The sequence below is a fragment of the Sciurus carolinensis genome, chromosome 2 (genome assembly GCF_902686445.1).
Source record: "Sciurus carolinensis chromosome 2, mSciCar1.2, whole genome shotgun sequence".
Classification (NCBI taxonomy): Eukaryota; Metazoa; Chordata; class Mammalia; order Rodentia; family Sciuridae; genus Sciurus; species Sciurus carolinensis.
In genome coordinates, this window is record NC_062214.1 from 87180504 (window position 1) to 87201274 (window position 20771).

Genomic DNA, 20771 nt, shown 5'->3' on the forward strand with positions numbered 1-20771 from the left:
TCTAAAGAAGTGTTTTAGGTTACTGGGTAGGCAAATGGCCCAGACACCAACTAAATGAAGTTGTGATCATCTGGCTGAGGACCTAGAACCAAAGCAGGAGCAGATGTACGTTTTACGGGGTTTGAGGTTTATATGACCTGGTGGTTGTCTTTAATAACACAAAAATAGCCAGCTGCAGTGGCAAACTCCTATAATCCCAACAACTTTGGAGGCTGGGGCAGGAGGACTGTAAGTTCCAGGTCAGTCTCAGCAAGAACTTGAGCAACCTAACAAAACCCTATCTCAAAATAAAAGGGGGAGGGGAGGGGGCGGAAGGGGGAGGGAGGGAGAGAGGGAGGGGGAGAGAGGGGGAGAGAGAGAGAGAGAGAGAGAGAGAGAGAGAGAGAAATATAAAGAAATATACAACTTCTGGGGCTGCACTCAGGACCCTGGAAGAGGTAAGAGCAACTGAGCAAGTGAGGGTACTAAATTTTAGTACCTTCACAGTAAATCCACCTGAGGGCACAGTGAAACTTGGCCTCCAAGAGAGAACTGATATATTTCATTGTCAGGCAAGGCCCCAGGCCCATGCTTCTTTTTAACTCTAGTCCCCGACATTAGGAAGCAAATCCTGCACAACCAATCTAGTGATAGATACTAATGGGACAAGAAAAGGCAATTCTGGGCTATAATAACAAAACTTTGTTCACTTTATCAGTGGCCAGAATATGGTTTTAAAGCAGGTTCTATGAATCTCATTTGCCTAACAAAAACACAAAGAATAGCTTGCCAAAAATACGCAGTGGGCGGGGTGGTCATCAGAACCCTGCCTCCTGTTTTCCAGTCCTTATCAAGGGTGGGGTGGCTGGCAGTCAAGCTCCTGTGAAGTTACTTGGCCCCAGGAGGGGCTTTTAGCTCCCTCTGTCCAGGTTTCATGCTCATTCTTGAAATTCCAATTGGCTCACTTGGCACCTGGTACTTTCAGGAAAACAGTCACAGTGCTCTCAGCTCAAACTGCAGATACTAAACAGATGCTGTGGTTCATTACAGAGCTTGCCACATTTCAACAAGAAAGGGAAAAGGTGGCTACGTACTGATTACTTACCTCAAAGCATGTTTCGAGCCTATTAGGTACAGGTCATGCTTTGAAATCTCAGGATGAAAAGGGCTTTGGAAGCACAAAACACTGTCACTTTTCTCATCAGGACTGTCCCCTGGTACACCCAGCAATATTATTTTACAGAAGACAAATTAACTGAAGGCTTTTTTTTATTACATCTAAAGAGCTCTACATAAACAGGTAACATTCAATAGGTAAACAATTTTTTTCCAATGCATGTAATAAATATTTTCACTTGGTACTTTTATACAAACTGACATTGGTCTACTATACATTTTTAAAAGCCATTTTACTGGTTTGGCATGCGGTATGGAAATTCTAAGAGAGAAAGTTTTAAGGCAATGAATCACAGATTTAAGTTCATGGAATTTATGGTAACTTTTATATCTGTTTATATACATTTTCCCCTTTGTTAATTAAACAACAGCAGCACACTCTGGGACCACCAGCTAGTCTCCCTCCCTCTTTCTGAAATCTAATTTTGTGTTTAATAAAAAACAATTCAACATGTACTGATAAAAAGAAATTCTTACTAAAATAAATGCAAACGTGCTTTAAAAAGTCCTGAAGATCCTGTAAGTTTTATGTACTTGAAATTGTTTTAGAAACAATGCTCTTTCCACATTTATTAATTTACAACTGGGATATATTTTCAATTTCATACACTTGTTTCAAAGGAAAATCTGCCAAGAAATCACATCTTTCAGAAGCATGAATGAATCTTAAGACAGTAATGATATAGAATTGTGACAGTCTAAATCAACAGAAAAAATTTAATGCTCAAAATAGTCAACCAAGTGTGGCATGGTTAAGTATCAAATTTTTTTAAAAAAGAGATGTGTCCAACAATGCCCACATAGCAATGAAAAACCATTTCAACCCTGCCAAACAGCTATTTTCAGTGTGCATACAGATCTCTCCACACGTGCACACACATACAGCACTGCACAGAAGGTAAGTGCACCTATCATGAAAGGCCAAGGCAAAGGGGCTGTGACAACTTGCCTCAAGATTCTGAGAAACTCTTATTTGTCTACAGACAGCATGGTAATGTTGGCATGGGTTGGAGAGTGAGTGTGGGCTAAGGAAAAGAGAAAAGTGACTGAACTTCTTTTTAAAAAATTAGGAGATAAGGGTGTAGTGCATGACTCTAATAACTTTTACAAATCAGGAAAGTCTGATTGACTCATATTTACCATGAAACCAACAAGTGATAACTATTATTTAATGCAACATCTTAGAAAGTCAACAACTGAAGGAAACAAACTCCTCAGAGAGTGGAATGAACTAAAATAAAAAGACAACTGAATGGTTAGTTCTCCTGTGGGAACACGATCAAAGCCTCTGGACAGACATCTATTTCTCCCTATTACCTATTCTTCCCTTAGATTAGGATAATGTTGGACACAGGGAAATTAACCCCTTCTACAGCTGGGTTGAGGAAAGCAGAGGTATGGTATGGGTTTTCAACTAGATCATTCAAAGAGTTTGTAATTCAGCATCATACACAAAGTTACTGATCAGAATTTTGAGACCACTAACAACGACCAAGAGAGAAAGAAAACAAAAACAAAACCCCAAAACAGGAATAAAGAAAACTATTCATTTAACCTACAGTAGCTGAATAGAAATGTTTTCTATCCACAATGTAATATCAGAAATAGTGCTCTACAATTTTAGTAATTTCTACCCTAATCCAAATTTAGACACAAATTATGATACTACTCAAATTAGTCTAAATTAATATGGCAATGAAAGTCCTTAAAGTGTTCACTCACCACAACTCCAGATTCATTTAAAAACTTAACTATTTCCTGTTTTAACCGACAATTTTTTATTGCGAATTGTTTTGTGACTATAACTCAGCCATTTATGTGTGGAATACACATGCGTAGGGGAAGACTATGTAACTCACTTGTTACTCACACACACTTGTTTATAAATACATATATACACACACACATATACATATCAACACGAAGTTTTTTTTTTTTTTTCAAAATTCAAGTCAACAATTTAGTAACAGAGATGCTGTAAAAACATATTATTTTAAGATGCCACACAGTCATGTGAACCATTAATTTTATCATATAGCCAAAGACATCTTGAATTCTACCTGGATTAAAGTAGGTCATATTGTTACCAATGCAAGGTTGAAACTGACAAGTTTATACACAAAAGTGGTCCTTCATCAACTCTGAGAATATTAATAGCTGTGATATAAAAACCCAGTCTGGAAAACTGGAAATCAAAATCTTTTCTGTTAAACCTATACTCTCAATCAACTGAAATACATTTTCCATATTTGAGAACATAGTATCTTCTCTGAAGAGGATTTTTGGAACACAAGTAAAACCACTTTTCCTTCCCATCAACCCTCACTTATCTCCTCAAAAACAGTTTTCAATATATTTACATGTTCCACTATTAAGAGATCAGACCCATTTATGAATTTTTAAAAAATGACTTTCCTATGTCATGCTTGTCATTAAAAGGTGAAAAAAAAAATAAACTAGGTAGATAGGTTAAGAAAATAAGTACACTCAGAATCAGAGAATAAAAATGACTAAGGTTCAAACACATTTTGAAGTTCAACTGTTTTATCAGATAGATTTCTATCCACATGTGGGGTGCACTTTATTTTCCAAACAAAATTTACTTTTAGGGTTATTGACTCCTCTTTTTTATGAGGTGACATAACCTTTCTTCTGTCAGCTGCACAAGACGCCCAGCAGGACTTTCTAAGCTATTATCACTTCCTACTTTGGTATGAAGATCTTATATGAAAACTTGTTACCCTGTGGCCAAAAAAGCAGGTATTCACAGACTTGGTTTAAATATACAACACTGGCAATCCAGATTTAGAATCAAGAACTAGACTATGTATTATTCACAGGTCTAGTAAGCCTACTTCTTACCCAGACAGCTTTACCCCAGTATTTCTACAGCGTATTCTCAGGGGGCTTAAGAGCAAGAATATATGATGGAGAACATGCAACTGGGATAGTTGATAAAGATACTCACATGTGAGTTCAAGACCTTCAAAGCACTTTAAAAGAAGCAGGCAACTAATATATTAACTGAATGCAAACTCCAGAGGAGAGAGAACATTAATGACAAAAAATACATATAGACACACACACTGAACACACACACCCATGAGCTATGACCTGAAAATACATAGGGAATGAAAGTGGGACAGATGAGATTTATAACTTAAGGCTGGATAAAATATGCACACGCGCGCGCGCACACACACACACACACACACACACACACAAACAGAATCCAAGTCTGTCATTTTTAAAAAATGGTAATCAAACTATCCCCCCAACCCCCCCACAACAAAGCCCACAATTTAAAACTTCATACATGCAATTCCTTTTCTGCTTACTGCAAATAAAATAATGCCATTGAAGTAAAATAAAACCAAAACCATAGGACAAATGATGAAAAATCTTCAGAATCCAGAAAAAATGAACTGAAGGTGGTTTGTGGGTGCTTTTTTCTTTTCTTTCCTTTTTTTTTTTTTAAACAAGTGTTTTATCAGGCAGTCTTAGATTTATATACAAAAGTAAAACTGAAAATATAGTTTTGTTCTCTGTACATTTCTTTTAATTTTTTCCCTAAAAAAAGGAAAAAAAGCCACGCTGTACTTTGCTAAACAGAATAAGATAAGACAGAGCACAAAGTTCTCTTCTTTCTGCCAAGTTCATTTAATCTAGGATGGGGTGGGAGCAGCAGGGGCAAGGGATCAGTCCAATGAGATAATGTCTGGTATGATGCCAAAGATGGACGCTGTATCTGTGCTGCTCCTGTTTGCGACAGTGTGGCTATGGCTCTCCCTTAGGCTGTTGGAAGACACAAGGCTGCTGTTGCTGCCACTACTGCTTCCATTGGTGGTTGGCAGGGAAGTGCTGCCTCCTGCACTTAACTGATCGAGGAACATCTGTGAGGAGGTATATGGGAAAAATCTCGACGAGTGTAGGAGGTCTTGATCATCTGAGACTGCTGCTGCTGCAGCGGCAAGCAGGGAGGTGTTGTAATGCTAGGGAGGAGACCAAAGACAAAACGTACTCGTTATACTTATAAAAGTAATACATTTTCTCTTAGCAAAATAAAGTCCTAAATTTACCACATCCTGAGTATCTGTTTCTGAAACATTTAATATGACATTTTGCAAAATAAAATGGCCGTGTGTAAAATAACTAGGATCATTGGTCTTGAGAGACATTTTTGTATCTGAAACTGGCAAAATTTCTTGATTGCTTTTTGCTTTAATTTGTATTTCAAGAGATTCTCAAGATTCTACTCCCAATATATTTAGAAGCAGCACAAAAGAGGACAGTTTACCCTTTTGCTCTTGACATACAGTCATGCATCGCTTAAGGACAGGGATCCATTCTAAGAACCATGACATCAGGTGATTTCATCACTGTGAGAAAATCATTTGGAGCATACTTACACAAACCTAGATGCTAGAGCTTACTACTTGTGGGCTATGAACCTGTACAGCACATTACTGCACTGAGTATTGTAGGCAACTGGAACACAATGGTCTTTGTGTACCTGTACATATCTAAACACAACCAAGGCACAGTAACAACACAGAAGATGTAAAATGGTACACCTGCATAGGGTACAAACTATGAAAGGAATGTGCAAGACTAGATGCTGCTCCAGGTCAGTGAATAAATGGTAAGTTAATATGAAGGCCTAGGGCACCACAACACTGCAGACTATAAATACCACAGTTAGGCTACACTAAATATATTTAAAAAACAAAACAACAAAAATCTTTTTCTTCAATAATAAATTGACCTTAGTTTACTGTAACTTTTTTACTTTATACATTTTTAGACTTTTTAGAACTTCTTCTCCTTTCTTTTTGGTACTAGAGCTTGAACCCAGGGCCTCACACATGCTACGCAAGTGCTTCACCGAAGCTTCATCCCTAGCCATTTGTATTTTGACAAAGGGTCCTGCTAAGCTTCCCAGGCTGGCCTCAAACTTGCAGTGTTCCTGCCTCAGCCTCTCACGTAACTGGGATTACAGATGCATGCCACTGCACTTCTTTTTTTTTTTTTTTTTAACTGATTCTTTGTAATGGCACTGAGCTTAAAACATAAACACATTGTATAGCTATACAAAAATATTTTCTTTCTTCATATTTTTAGTCTATAAGCTTTAAAAATTTTTTTAAATTTTAACTTTTTGCATATTTAACTGTTTCATTAAAAACCAAGACATAAACACACACATTAGCCTGGGCTTACACAGGGTCATTATTACCACTGTCTTCCACCTCTACATCCTGTATCCACTGAAAGTTCTTCAGAGAAAACATTATCTTATATAATAGTATTATCTTCTGGAGTCTCTCCTGAGGCTCTTCCTGAGGAGGTGGTACTCTTCAGAAATTTGTCCACGATGAATTGCTTGGTTTGTTTTCTTTTTCATTAGAGATCTGCTTATAAGCCTACAATGCACCACCATTTCTCTCTCTTAATGAAAATCTTTTGGTGTTGGGTTTTACGTTTACAAAAATTTAAGGCCCTTGTTGAGGTCTACAAAATCTTCCATACCCTTTACTTTGAATTTTCTTAGGGATTCTTTTTTTGCCTCTCTTCAACTATGCATTCCTGTTCCAATTTCAACAACATCTAAATAGTCAATTCCTCTGGAATCATGGAGTTCCTCAGTGTCATCCTCCTCCATATCCAGGTTAGAGTTGTTTGCCATCTCCACCACAGCCTTGGTGATTTTTGTGACCTCCTGATCCTTGGCAAATCCTTTGAAGTCATGGACAAACCTCCTGAGTGTCTTCTTCTAGATGCTATTCATATACTCCTTGGTGACCTCAGCCCAAACCTTGTTTTGATTCATAAATGTAATCCTTCCAGAACTCCATCAGCATATTCTGTATCCTCCTTGGCTGCAGCACTAGCCTGGGCAGAGGACATCCTCAGAAAATAGGCCTTGAAAGCTGCTGTAACACCTAGATCCACTGGTTGGATCAAAGAGGTGGTGTCTGGAGAAAGAAACACCATTTTGATACTAGGATAAAGATCACTAATAGGATGTGCAGAAGTGTTATAAATAATAAGCAAAACTTAGAAGGTATGTTACAGTACTTTACTGTGCCAGCACAATGATTTAAGAGGGCATCCTGGGAAAGAAGTGGGGTCACACATGACTTCTTATGGTTCCTATAGAACACTGTAATGGGTGCTTTAAAGTCTTGTTGTCTTCAATAAAACAGATCCTTCAACAACTTCCCTTAATTTGTTCTTGTCTTTCAGGTTCACAGCTACTAAGCAATGGAACATGCCCAGCTGCTAAGCAATAACCATCACTAATGTTTCAAAAATATAGTCCTTAATCACTGTGTGTGTGTGTGTGTGCGTGTGTGTGTGTCTCTCTAAGATGCTGAGTACTGAACCTTGAACATGCTAGACAAGTGTTCTACCACTGAGCTATACTCCTAGCCCCTTAATGACTTTTAATTTTGATTCCAGGACAATCACTTGATACCCGCTGACTGGCAACAGCAGCAGTGAATTTTTTATGGTTAGGGGCCAGAATGAACAAAGCAAAATGAAGTTAAATCAAGCACAAGAGAAAACAATGCAATCAAGAGATGCAGTAAGTGAGGTATATGAGGCTACTGCAATTTAACATTTATTATCATTATCAAGTATTATGCACCATACATAATTGAATGTGCTACACTTTTATACCACTGGCAGCAGAGATTTGTCTATACCAGCATCACCACAAACATGAGTAAAGGATTGTGCTATGGCATAACAATGGCTACAAAGTCATTAAGCAATAGGAATTTTTCAGCTCCATTGTAATCTTATGAGACCACTCTCATATATGTGGTTTGTCCTTGACCAAAACATTGCGGTGCATGACTGTATTTGGCCAAGAAATCTATCAGCCAATATGAACATCCCTGTTTTCTTTAACAAACTAATACTGTTCTTACTACATGCTCAGACAATGCTGAAACTAAGAACTTTGATTTAAATTATTAATGCCACAGAAATAATGGGTATGCTCACTCTGCATTTTCCAAGGCAATTTATTATTCCTTCTGGGTACATTTGACATTTTTGAATATAAAATTAAAATAACATTAATTTTGTTTTCATATAACATACCTGATTGTCTCCTGATAAGAAAGGAAAGAAATCTAATCCTGTGGGAGAAAAAATTATTTTAGTTTTGAAAAAAAAAAAAAAAAAAAAAAAAAAAAGACCCAAAAAACAAAAGAAAAACAAAAAACCAAAAAAAAAAAAAAAACAAAAAACCCTTCCAAATGCCCCACACTCCATAAAACAAATAGAAATCTTAATTCTGTCATTTAGACTTTTATCTAAACATGAAAAGTCATGCTGAATGTTTTATCTCTCCCATCTGTATCTGTAAATTATGAGGTTGAAGTCCAATGATTTGCTCTCCCTGTCACTCCATTTGAGGAACATGGGCCATCACTAACCTATGAAATCTAACAGTGATCCCTTGCTCCAACTCCCTTAAATAACTTTTTTTTTTTTTTGGCAGTGTTAAGGATTGAACCCAGGGCCTTGTGCTTGCAAGGCAAGTACTCTACCAACTGAGCTATATCCCCAGCCCACCTTAAATAACCTTTCAAGGTACTCTAATTTATTTTCCACAAGTACCTTATGAGGAATGCGATTATTTGGGCCTAATTTTACAAATGAGAAAGCTGCAAGAGGTAAAGCAAGTTGTAACAAAGATTTTCCTTCTCTTTTTCAAATTTGCTCATTTACTATCATAGGTACATTCTAGCATCATCTTTACAGTGGCATGAGGGGAAGGACCTGACAGGGAGGGTGCCTGAGAGCTGGGGTGGTGTATATTCAAGGCCCAGACCTGATCCTGGTTGTTGGGATTCACTGCAAACTGACCCCTTCCAATCCACATTCTTGTCTACATCGCCCAATGTGTACTGTGAAAAGTACATAAATCAACACAAATGAAATGCCTCATTATATATAAACTAGTGAAAAAGGACAATGAGCAGATGTAGATAAAAATATGACAACAAATACTCCGGGGATCCACTCGTGTCTACACTAGAACAGATTATAACATTATGATCTACAAAATGTGTAGCACCATTTTAGTCATGTCTCATCTATGTAGCAAGTTTTTAAGAAAGCTGTAACTTCTGAAGAGTGAGTTTGGGATAAGAGTAAAAGGAAATTTTCACTGTATTTTTCTGTATTGAATTTTGTACAAAGAGCATATATGGCTTTTTGTAATAAAAAAAGTTTTAATATGTTATTAAAATACAAAGATACATGAAAACAAGTTGCAATTCTTTGATAATGCAAATGATTATTACAAACGCAAAGTACTGTATACAAATGAGCAAACTGACATTTCAAACTGCTTTTGAAGAGAAGGATCAGGTTCAGTAGAACCAAAAAATGTTCAAAATGTCTCAATTCGGCATTATCTAGAAGACAATACAACATTGTTACTCCATAATCTCTGCTGCATTACAACTAGAATCAGGGAACAAAAAAATAACACCCATTGATATCAAAATTCAAAGCCACAAGTTTGAAGTTGTTCAAAAACAACTTGTAAAATATTTTGAAGTTCATAAAACCTAACGATCATTGCACTAGTTTAACACTGGTAGTGAAACACTGGCTATTGATGAAGGCACCATCAAGGAAATAGGTTAGTTTTTATGACCACAGTATATTATTTCTCTCAATTCCCTGAGTTCAAGGCCCTATACTCACAATCTTCCAATTCTTCCTTAGACTATATAGATCAAAGACATTCATAATACTGTGTGCCAATTCAGAAAAACCAGTGACTCACCTTGTAAGTCATAAGGCATGGGTGTCATGTGGAAAGGATGCCTGTAGTCTTGGATGAGGGAGGTGTTAATATAGCTTGTGTCTACAGCAGGAAGGCTGGGGGTGCGGGATACTGGAGATGCTTGATGTGGAAGACTTAAAATGCTGTAAGGAGGACATATTTGCATAATTTTCAAAGTCAGTTTAATTTTTAAGTTTAACAAAGAAATGGCTGCATTTATAGTGTGCCCTAATTTTCATGCTAGAATTAAAACAAGCAAAGCAACATACAGATTATCCATAATTATTAAGAAATAGTTTATATGCAATAACAGCACTTTGTAGAGGTTATAGGAAGAACCAGGTGGAGCAACGGTATCCAGCATTCACAAAACAACACTGTCTTTGGAATATCATTACCTAGACCCTCAGAATGCAGAGAAAGGCACAGTTAAGTCACTGCAGTAGTACACAAGTGACAGGTATTTACAACAGAGAAAATTCTGAAACCTTTCAAAGTAAGTGCTGGAGGGTTGGCTAGTAAGATGCATAGGTATGTTCTAGCAAAGAAAATGACTAGAATGCAGGAATCTGAGCAGCTAGGAATAAAACAGCTGGACCCCTAATTTGTGAGCCTCATAAAAATGAAACTAGATATTTCATCTTGGCACCCCCAATGCCCAGCAAGTCATCAGCACAGTTTGCATAAATGACCTGCTGAAGCCAATGAAGGCAGCAACACCAGGCAAAGTCATGCTCTAAAGTGAACAGGGCTGGGGATGTGGTTCGGTTGCAGAGTGCTTGTTGAGCATGTGAAAGGCCTCTGGGTTCAATGCCCAGAATCACAAAAACAAAACAAAACAAACAAACAAAAAGTGGTGGAGTTTTTTTAAAGGGAGAGGAGTATAATTTAAAAAAAGAAAAGAAAAAAAAAGGGGGGGGGGGACTCAAGAAAAACAAGTGAAGTATATTTAAAAAGCTGGGGAATTGCATTTTTTTCTTTCTTTACCCAAAGTTAAGAAATGGGGGGAAGGGGGGCAAAAAAGGAGGGAAAAAAAGGTAAGAAAAGGGAATAAATAACTGATTTTGGAAAGAAGATGAAAAACTATGACAGTCCTGGGTAAAAAAAAATAAGGGTCATATGTTATGCTAAACTATTGTATAAGAAGCTAATAAGCATATAAGATAAAGAAAATAATAAAGAATGAAGGAATAAAGCAACTATCTTTAGCTTTTGATACTTCATGTAAAGCACCTGGTGTGAGGGGATACAATTTCAATGGTGCAGAATATTCCAAGAGACACCAAGGCTGGACTTCCAGGAAAGAGTTCTAGTTATGAACATCTACCACATTTTTATGAATGAAGTATAAAGCACAAAACACTTATCCACCTCATCAAAGTGTTCCAGCTAATGGAAATTTAAACCTCTTACATCTATAAAAAGTACCATGTTCCATTAGTTGTGTCCTCTGACAATGCTAGGAGAGTATAAGAGAGAGAAAGAAAAAAACAGTTGAAATGCTAGTGTTTGCAAACATCTTGGTATACCAAATTGTATGAGAAATTTCTGTATGAACCAAACAGTTGTTGAAGACAACAAAATATTTTATATTTTAGTGATGTTTGCCTCTCTCTAATTCCTGGATGACTGCTTTTTCTTTCAATTCTGTGATAATGTTTTGAAATACATTTCCACCTTGACGTTGCACAATAACAAATATGCTGTGCTTAGGTTTCTAGTTATGGGCTACTCTTTACTGTAAATGGCTATAAGTTTTGACTATGATGTTATTCTCCTCCTAAAGATGTAAATTGTAGGTTTCTTGTTTTTATCTGGAAATAAAGAAAGGTCTGGCATTTGCAACACTGTATCTGGTTTCAATTAGTCTCTGAGAAACTCAGGAAGTAGTTAATGCATTTAATGTAATTTTCCAAACATAATAAACAGAACTATTTTTTGAGAAACAGCAACGTAAATAACCAAAGGAAAAACATTAGATTTCTAAACAATTAAGTTTTTCTTAAGGAAATAATGTGTAGTCAGAAAGTAAAATTACTGCATAGTTTATAGGTACACGTATGACTATTGTTAATTTTTTTTTTTGGGGGGGGCAGTGCTGGGGATTTGAACCCAGGGCCTTGTGCTTGCAAGGCAAGCACTCTATCAACTGAGCTATATCCCCAGCCTATTTGTTAATATTTTAAAGAGTAGAAAATAATGATGCAATTAGACAAAAAACATTTATATACTCGGAGTTTTATGAAATATTTTAATGCTGCAATTATGGTATTAAAACCCTCCTAAAGATGATAAATCATCTCCATATTACTTATATATCTAACATAATGTAAATAGCTGTTCAACAGTATTAACTAGGGAAGGTCAAGGGCAGAAGGTCCATGTGTTTGGTACAAATACAGTTTTTTCTCAAAAATTTTCAATCTGAGACTGGTTGAATTCATGGAACCTTGGATATGGGCCAAATATGTATTTGGTCATACTATGGATTGATATTTATAAAATATCTTGAGGCTGGGGTTGTAGATCCGTGGCAGAGTATCTACCTAGCATGTGCAAGGCCCCAGGTTTGATCCTTAGCACCACACACAAAAGAAAAGGTAAAAGATCTTGGAATTAAAATTCATTGTTTTAACTATGCCAGCTTCAGGTAACCTGGCTTTTTTTCCCCCTCCTCCTTCAGATTTATAAAACAAGCTGGTGTAATAACAAGGTCAGTCTTGCTGAAAAACAGCCACTGAGGCGGGCTTTCCTAGGAGGAAATGTTCACAAAGCAGGATTAGTGTTTAATATTCACTGTGTTTAGAACAATGATTCTGCTTTTAATGTCTTCCTATCTGTCTGTCTGTATGCTGAGACGAGCGTCTCTAGAATGAAAATATCAAACTGTATAATGTTTAAAATCTTTCGGTTTCCTCATAAAATATCAACCTTAAAAAATAATTCGACTCCAATCACAGAAATGCTTCTTCTTGGTCTGGTGTCAATTTTCCTCTTGAACCTTGAAATCTTGAACAATGCCATCTATTTATGGAAGTTCATTCCCCCCTTGAATTCTCTCTTCAGGTGCTACTGTTTCATGGAAAAATTTCCTAAGAGTTTCTATTCAGTTACAAAATGTCACATATTTTTCTTGATATACTCCTCTAAAAGGGGCACATTTATTTCAATATTCACTACTGGCATGCTTATAATTATGCCTCAGCAACACATGCAATCTTTTTGCTGAGAATCACCTATGTGTTTATGGGACTAAAGTCATTTAAGATTACAGCTAGAGTTTGCTACTTGTTTTACTATCTCTTAGAATATGCTACCCTCTTTAAGGTTAGGACTGTACTTACTCATTTTATTATCCTCCATGACTAGCAAGAGGGTGTTTTACATAAGGTAAATAACACTGTTTCATGAACTGAACTGAAGCACAACTAAGGTACATTATTACTAATATGTAACTAATGGGAAATACAGGTAACAAGTCTACAAAACAGAAAATACTCTGTACTAAAACCTAAGTCATCCTTGATGTCCTTCCTTGCCAGTCTCCTAGAAACACTTGACTTGGGGTTAATTTTACAGCATACATTTTCTTGTTTTTAGCAAATGTTCTAAATTCTATGTGCAGTAAATTTTCTCAGTCCCTACTCCCAACTCAGACATGGGATCATGTTTTGATAAACACTCAGTGATTCTGATGTACACCCATGTTAGAGATGGTACTCCAACCATCTTTTGATATGATGAATTCTATATCCAAGTGACCCTTTTAATGCATTAAGCTAATCCCTCAGGAATATCACACACCTGCCAGGGGCAGTGGCAAATGTCTGTAATACCAGCAACTCAGAAGGCGAAGGCAGAGGATCACCAATCAAAGCCAGTCTCAGCAACTTATCAAGGAACTTAGCAACTTAGCAAGACCCTGTCTCTAATTAAAATACAAAAAAGAATTGGGGATGTGCCCCAGTGTTTATGTGTCCCTAGGTTCAATCCCTGGTACCAGAAAAAAGAATAACACACACCAGAGGAAATTTTAACCTAAGGTTTTTTTGGTGTGTGTGTTGGGGGTGGGGTGGGGCAGTACTGAGGATTGAAATGAAGGGTACTCTACCACCACGTTACAACCCTATCTCTATTTTTTTTTTTTTTTTTTAAACTTTTTGAGACATGGTCTCACTAAGTTGCCAAAGCTGTCCTCAAACTTATGATCCTCCCGCCTTAGTTTTCTGAGTTGCTGGGATTACAGTGTGTACCACTGTGCCTGGTTTCAACCTAAGTTTTATAATCAAGCATAATCATTTTATTTGGCAGGTCTTTCATCCCTATTAAATTTCACAATGATTGTATTTTAAGGTCTCAGCACTTACCCTTTATTGTTTAGTGGTGATGTGGGAGACAGGGAAGGACATGTCCTCTTGGCAGATGGCTCTTCCTCCTCTTCATCAGAGGAACTGTCTATGGTTAAGTCAATCACCTCTACTTTCTTGTTTTTATTGGAGGACTGGTTGTGAGAAGCTACCTGATGTTCCAACGTGGAGCTCAAGCATCCTGCATGGGAATGATGAAATACAAAGCAAAGAAGACCTATGACATCTCACTTCTTTCCTCAGTGTCCCTATGGATTAATATATCAGTACAGACTCACTACATTGTTGGGGTTAGAAAGCAGAAAACCAAGAGAGGCTCTGAAAGTTTAAAACTACTATTTACTATCGGTCATTAAAGGATTATTTTGAAAAACCAATTCTAAAAGAGAAGAAACAATCAAACTATATAATTTAATATAAAATATTTTGTTACTAGGATTGAACCCATAGGCAATTTACCACTGAGTTACATATTTCAGTCCTTTTTTATTTAATTTTTAAATTTCCAGATAGGCTCTCACTAAGTTGCTAAGGCTGGTCTCAAAGTTGGGATTCTCTTGCCTCAGACTGCCCAGTTGCTGGGATTACAAGTATGTGCCACAATGCCTGCCTTCAAACTGTATGTATTATATATGTCTAGCTATACAGTACCTGACATTCTTAGGGAAGTAACCACCATTAAAAACTCATAACCTCCTTCCAGCAAAAACATTAATAGTGTATTTTTTTTTTCATTTGGGTGTATACACAGACGTGTGTGTGTGTGTGTGTGTGTGTGTGTATACACATACAAATGAAAAAGGAATGTTTACTACTCTGTAACAAGTCTTAAAAAAATTTTAAAGGATACTATTTAACAAGTTTGACTTTACAAATGACTTATTAGATTATATTAGTTTGAAATCTAGTATCGGAAAAATTTAAAAGCTAGTCAAAAATTTAAAAGGAGTTCTACCACTTCTGAACATTTAATGAATAATTTTAAATTACTGAGCTATTCATAAAGTGCTCAGTGTTTTTAAAAATGTATTCATTTTAATATTGAACACCATGGTTTAGAACAGTAGGGAGACTATCCTACCCTTGTGAAAAACTATCACTCACCATCAACTCCATTGTAAGAGGCAGAAACTTCCTGTACTTCCTTTTTCGATCTCATTGGTGCCCAAGAGCCATCCTCTTTAAACTGTATTTCATCACAGTCTGTACAGTACTTTAGGATTTCCATAAACAAGCTATAAAAAACAGTTTGTCCTTAGGATATCACATTTCAATTGAAGATAGATTAGAAATGTTACTGTTCTAATATTCAGAACTTCTGTTTATACAAGTATAACTGAGGAAAACCAAAATAGTACAGGCAAATTATATTTGTTTTCAAAACAATGCTAAATAGAAACTAGCTATCTAAATTGTGGTATATATATATATAAGGAAGTATCAAGTAACCATGCAAAATGACAAAGATTATTAAATATCATGGAATAAAAAGTGAGAAAAGGCCAAGAAAAAATTTATATTTTATATAAACAAAACTGTGTGCAGTATATACTTTTAACACATTCCAAATTGCCTATAATAAGCATGTATTATTTGATAAACCAAAGCAATATATGTAAAAGTAAGTAATTGAATATTAAGTCTCCTTGGTAAAATATGTAGACATTTAAAAAATGATATTTATGGGGGGAATGCATAAAATTAATTATGATCAAATTCTTAGATTACAATGTTAAATTATTAATAGTGTATAATCACAATTATGCAAAAACAAAACCAGAAAATTATATACCAAAAAAAGCTTTTGATTTCCTGTGTTTTTCATTTTTTCTTTAAAAGTTAGTGTTTGTGGCCTTTATTACAAGAAAGGGGGAACCTAAAGCTACACACATACAGAGTTGGTAAAATACTACTATTCAATTCAGATTTACTAGTTAGTGATCATTGCCATTTCTGAAAATTAAGTACATAAAACACTTATGCTACATATTTTTCCAGTGACTAATACCTTCTAAGTTACAACTGTATTGATAAAATATATTCCATTTCTATTATCACCTTTAGACTCCTGTGTTTTCTTAAATACTACAGATAAGTTGCCTTAAGTTTTGCTGGAGAGTACAGAAAATACTGTTTTTTTTTTTTTTAAAGGAAGCTATACAATCATACTAAGATGTCTATACAATAGACAAAACATAGGAGTGTTAAAGAAAATTATTACTGTGATGCAATAGGTGGACAAAGACGAAAAGAAAAAGAAAACTGAAAGGAGGAAAAGACAAGAATAGAAATACAAATAGAAAAACAAAGGAAGTTGTTATTTGGGGTGTTGATCAGTTGTAGGAGCCCTTACAGCGGGAGAATAGGTATGATGGACCATGACTGAAGTTCGAAGTTCGACCTAATCTCCAGAAACAGGCTTTTGTACTAAAAAGCACAGTTTTCGATGAGCTTGAGTGTGCCAGAATTTCACAATTCTTTCATGCTTTCTCCAATATGGTCTGCATGTTCTGGAGATAGATGAGCTCATGTTAGGAAAAGGTACATGCATTCCCTGCTTAGAACCACAGGTGCTTTAAATGGTAAACATCAGGAGGCACTGACAAGCATGTGTTTTCAAAACAAGTGGACATCAAATTAAACATAAAAATATTTATAATATTAACTATGAACTTTTAAAATACCAATTTCTAAAATCAAGAATATTCTGCAAACATAAAACTTAGAAAATATTATTTGTAGAATTTTTATCCCAACCTAACAGGTAACAAATCTAGATAACAGATGGTTATTTCAAGGTACGAAAACCCTTAAAAGTGACATACCCATCAATGATAAGGTGTTCATATGGAGCCTTCTTATCACAGACAGGACAAACCCAGGTTGGTTTTTTCTCATTCATCTGAATGTAAAGAGTTGCATCAAAACACTGCAGATGAGAACATGTAAGGGCTCGACATGGAATTGTCAGCCTCATTTTACCAAGCTTTAAAAGAGAAGGAAAAAATATGTATTAGACAACTGTTGTTCAAAATTTAAGCTTTGATAAAAAATTTCCTAAAACAGAATGTTTGTATTCTAACTTAAAGCATACTATGTTTATTTTATTTCATTTTTTGGTACCAGAGATTGAATCCAGGGGCACTTATCCACTGAGCTACATCCCCAGCCCCCTTTTATATTTTATTTAGAGACAGGGTCTCACTGAGTTGCTTGGGGTCTTGCTAAGTTGCTGAGGCTGGCTTTGAACTTGCCATCCTCCTGCCTCAGCCTCGAGTTGCTGCCTGTGTTTTTTCATTGAGGTGGAAGAACATTAATATGCACATTTTCTGTGAAACTTATCTGCAGGTTAAAAAATTACAATATTTCTCTGAATATCAAACACAGTTGACAAAGGAAACTACAACAAAGGTTGTTGCTGTTGTTAATATTATTATTATTGAATTTATTGGGTTGGGTTTCACTAAATTGCCCAGGCTGGACTCAAATTTGTGAACCTACTGCCTCAGCCTCCTCAGTAGCTGGGATTATGAGCTCGCACCACTGCACCCAGTTCAAATTCTTAAAGCAGTCCTTAATTTGAAAGTTAACCACCTAACTAGGGATTAGGAAAAGGAAAAAAGTATTTGTTATTAAATACTGCAAGTCACCATATGATCTTATTAGATATAATATTTACTATCAACTTTAACTCTGAATGAGAGTAGTTCAAAGGACAAAACTGAATCAGTATCTCCATGGGTAGCATAATCACTAAGTGGCAACTCTAAAGAGGAAGCACACGTGTATGTCTGTATTTCTCCTTTCACTGGGCATCATTACCAGCAATTCAGATGGGTCTCCAGCATCTGCAGCAGGTTAGGAGGCTTTTCCTCCTGCCCTCCAAGTGTTGACAGGCTGAATCTATTCCATGGACAAAGAAACTACTTCCTTTGTTGCCTGAGCTGCTAGCTGTGGAGCAAGTAGAGATGTGGTCCAGAAACCAGTATAGGGAGCTGGCATATCATGACCATCTTTTCTGGAGGACACCTTGTAGCACTTGGGGTTCAGAATGATCATACAGTATATAAGTTATCTTCTTTCACTGATGACATTATTTGCCAAGTAACCAGAAAAGATTTTCCATATGTTTGTGAGAGTAAACAATATAAAGGCTTGAGAATAAATGAGGAATATGAGTTGAATAAGGAAAGGATTCCTGGCTTAGAAAATTTTCAGGGAAATGTGCAATTTCCTAGTCTACCAAGGAAATTAACTGTCATTTGGGACACTAAATATTGTTCTGGTACCAATGATTTACTGTGCCTCTAGGAAAGACACTTAACCTTTCTGGGCCTCCTTCTCTATCTCTAAAGTAACACTGTTTCCTCCATACTTCAACCGGATGTAGTGATGGAGAATAAAAAAAGGCTTCTGAACAAGCTATAAACTATGACACAGGCGTAATACCAGTGCATACAATATGGGAAGTATTAGGGGTATACGAGTAGCTGTGCTCCCCTGGTAGGACCTCCAATACGGCTCACAAATGCCTTGCTTCAAAGAATCATAAAATAAGCATTATGTGATAATTCTCATATTCCTGATTTTTAAAAAGTAACTAAACTTTAAATATTCATCTGATAAATAGTACCTGTTTTCTCAAACTTCGTATCAGGGGAGATGCTGAGCTTTGAATATCTTCATCTTGTGATTATAGATTTCCTTTTTCCCTTTATACACTGAATATTTGTATCATTTGCAAATAAACACTTTGAAAACAATTCCCATGTGTGTGTTCTAGTGCCATTAACCTTACTCCCAATAGTGCTACACTACAACTGATGCTGTTGCAAGAGAAGACACTAGATAAAAGTTTAAACCAGTGTATGTCAAAAGGAGCCTAGGACTAGGCATGGTAGCACACACCTATAATCCCAGCTACTCAGGTAGTTGAAGCAGGAGGATGTCAAATCCAAGGTCAGTCGGGCAATTTAGTGCAATGGTGTCTTTAAAAAAAAAAACAAAAAAACCAAAAAAAAAAACATGTGCAGGGTAGGGAGGGTTAGTGATGCAGCTCAGTGGTAAAGCACCCTTGGGCTTAATCCCCTGTACTGTCGGTGCATGCACGCATGCATGTACACACACATACACTAGAAATATCAATAAGTATCTTTTTCTTATAAAAAGAAAGAAAGCATATTAAGAAAAACTTCACAACTTTTTCATTATACTAGATATTTCATAAATAAATGTCCAGAGGTTTTTGTTTGTTTGTTTGTTTGTTTTCCTTCTATCAACTCCATGTCATTTATATTTGGGTTTACAGGTCTGGTTAAGATCTCAACTGAGACAGACATTATTACCCTATGTACATGCATGATTACATGAATGGTGTGAATCTACATTGTGTACAACCATAGAAATGAAAAGTCATACCCCATTTATGTACAATGAATCAAAACGCAGTCTTTAAGAGTTAAAAAAAACTTAAAAAAAAAGGATATCAAAAAATGGGTTCTCAAAGATTTGTCCAGCTCTATTGCTAATAAATCAGAACCAAAATATTCTCAAAGAGCAAAAATATTTTTAATTATCTTCATTGCTGTTTGCACACTAACATGGGAAATTCATTTATTTTGAACTCTGTACATCACAACAAGGGCCATTCAAATGAATAGTGAGATTGCATATTTACATATTTCAAAGGGAACGAATCACTTTTTTAATTCTATAAATATGAAATGTAAATGAGTTGTCTTTGCTGTTTGATTTTTGAGTGAAACATATCGAAAATATTACTGTTCTTTTAAATAACTGTAAAGAGACTATCTCTTTAAACAAACTCATGGAAGTATTAAAATTTACAGATTATATGTACAGTTCTTTTTTCATTTTTTTTTAAGCTGTAGATGGAAGCAATACCTTTATTTTATTTATTTATTTTTATGTGGTGCTGAGGATTGCACCCAGTGCCTCACACATGCTAGGCAAGCGCTCTACCACTAAGCTACAATCACAGTCCTACAGTTCATTTTCTATAATCTGAATTCTGAAAAAAAAAAAAAAAAAAAAAAAAAAAAAAAAAAAAAAGTGCTAAAGCTTTTGGAACTAAAGAGGGAAGAGTGGGGGGATACAGGAAGAAAAATTAAAAGCTGGCCCACCAAACTAAGAGGTCCGAGGAGAAAAATATGATTTACATTTTCTAATAATGTTGGGAAGAGTACCTGAACTATAAAATTCCCAAGCCATTCCACAAATAAAACTTCAAGATTTATACTGAAGGGCTTTATATGAATAAGTGATTTATGTAAGTGTTAAATGTTATAAATATCACATATATTAGCATAACTGTAAATACTTTTAAAGTGAGAATGCAAAAAAACAAGACTTTCTCCAGGGATTTAAATGGAAAATGAAACTTACCTACTTTTCTAAATTTATCTGTTCTCTAA

General features: G+C 35.9%; 1 protein-coding gene across 3 annotated transcripts in view; it reads right to left on the minus strand.

The window, feature by feature from the left end:
• Positions 1-3013: 3013 nt before the first annotated feature.
• The window catches only part of Pias1 (protein inhibitor of activated STAT 1), a 132095-nt gene continuing 114337 nt past the window's right edge, over positions 3014-20771 (minus strand). Inside the window, exons 9-14 of one of the 3 annotated variants that reach the window (XM_047538532.1) lie at positions 17163-17323; positions 15442-15572; positions 14338-14518; positions 9971-10113; positions 8269-8306; positions 3014-5147 (exon numbers count right to left, since the gene is read on the minus strand). In XM_047538532.1, the coding sequence (XP_047394488.1) occupies positions 4854-5147; positions 8269-8306; positions 9971-10113; positions 14338-14518; positions 15442-15572; positions 17163-17323 (948 nt within the window). In that variant the 3' untranslated portion in view covers positions 3014-4853. Of the gene's footprint in view, positions 5148-8268; positions 8307-8629; positions 9594-9970; positions 10114-14337; positions 14519-15441; positions 15573-17162; positions 17324-20771 lie in introns of those variants that run through there. The other 2 variants (XM_047538533.1, XM_047538531.1) reach the window with 2 other exon arrangements.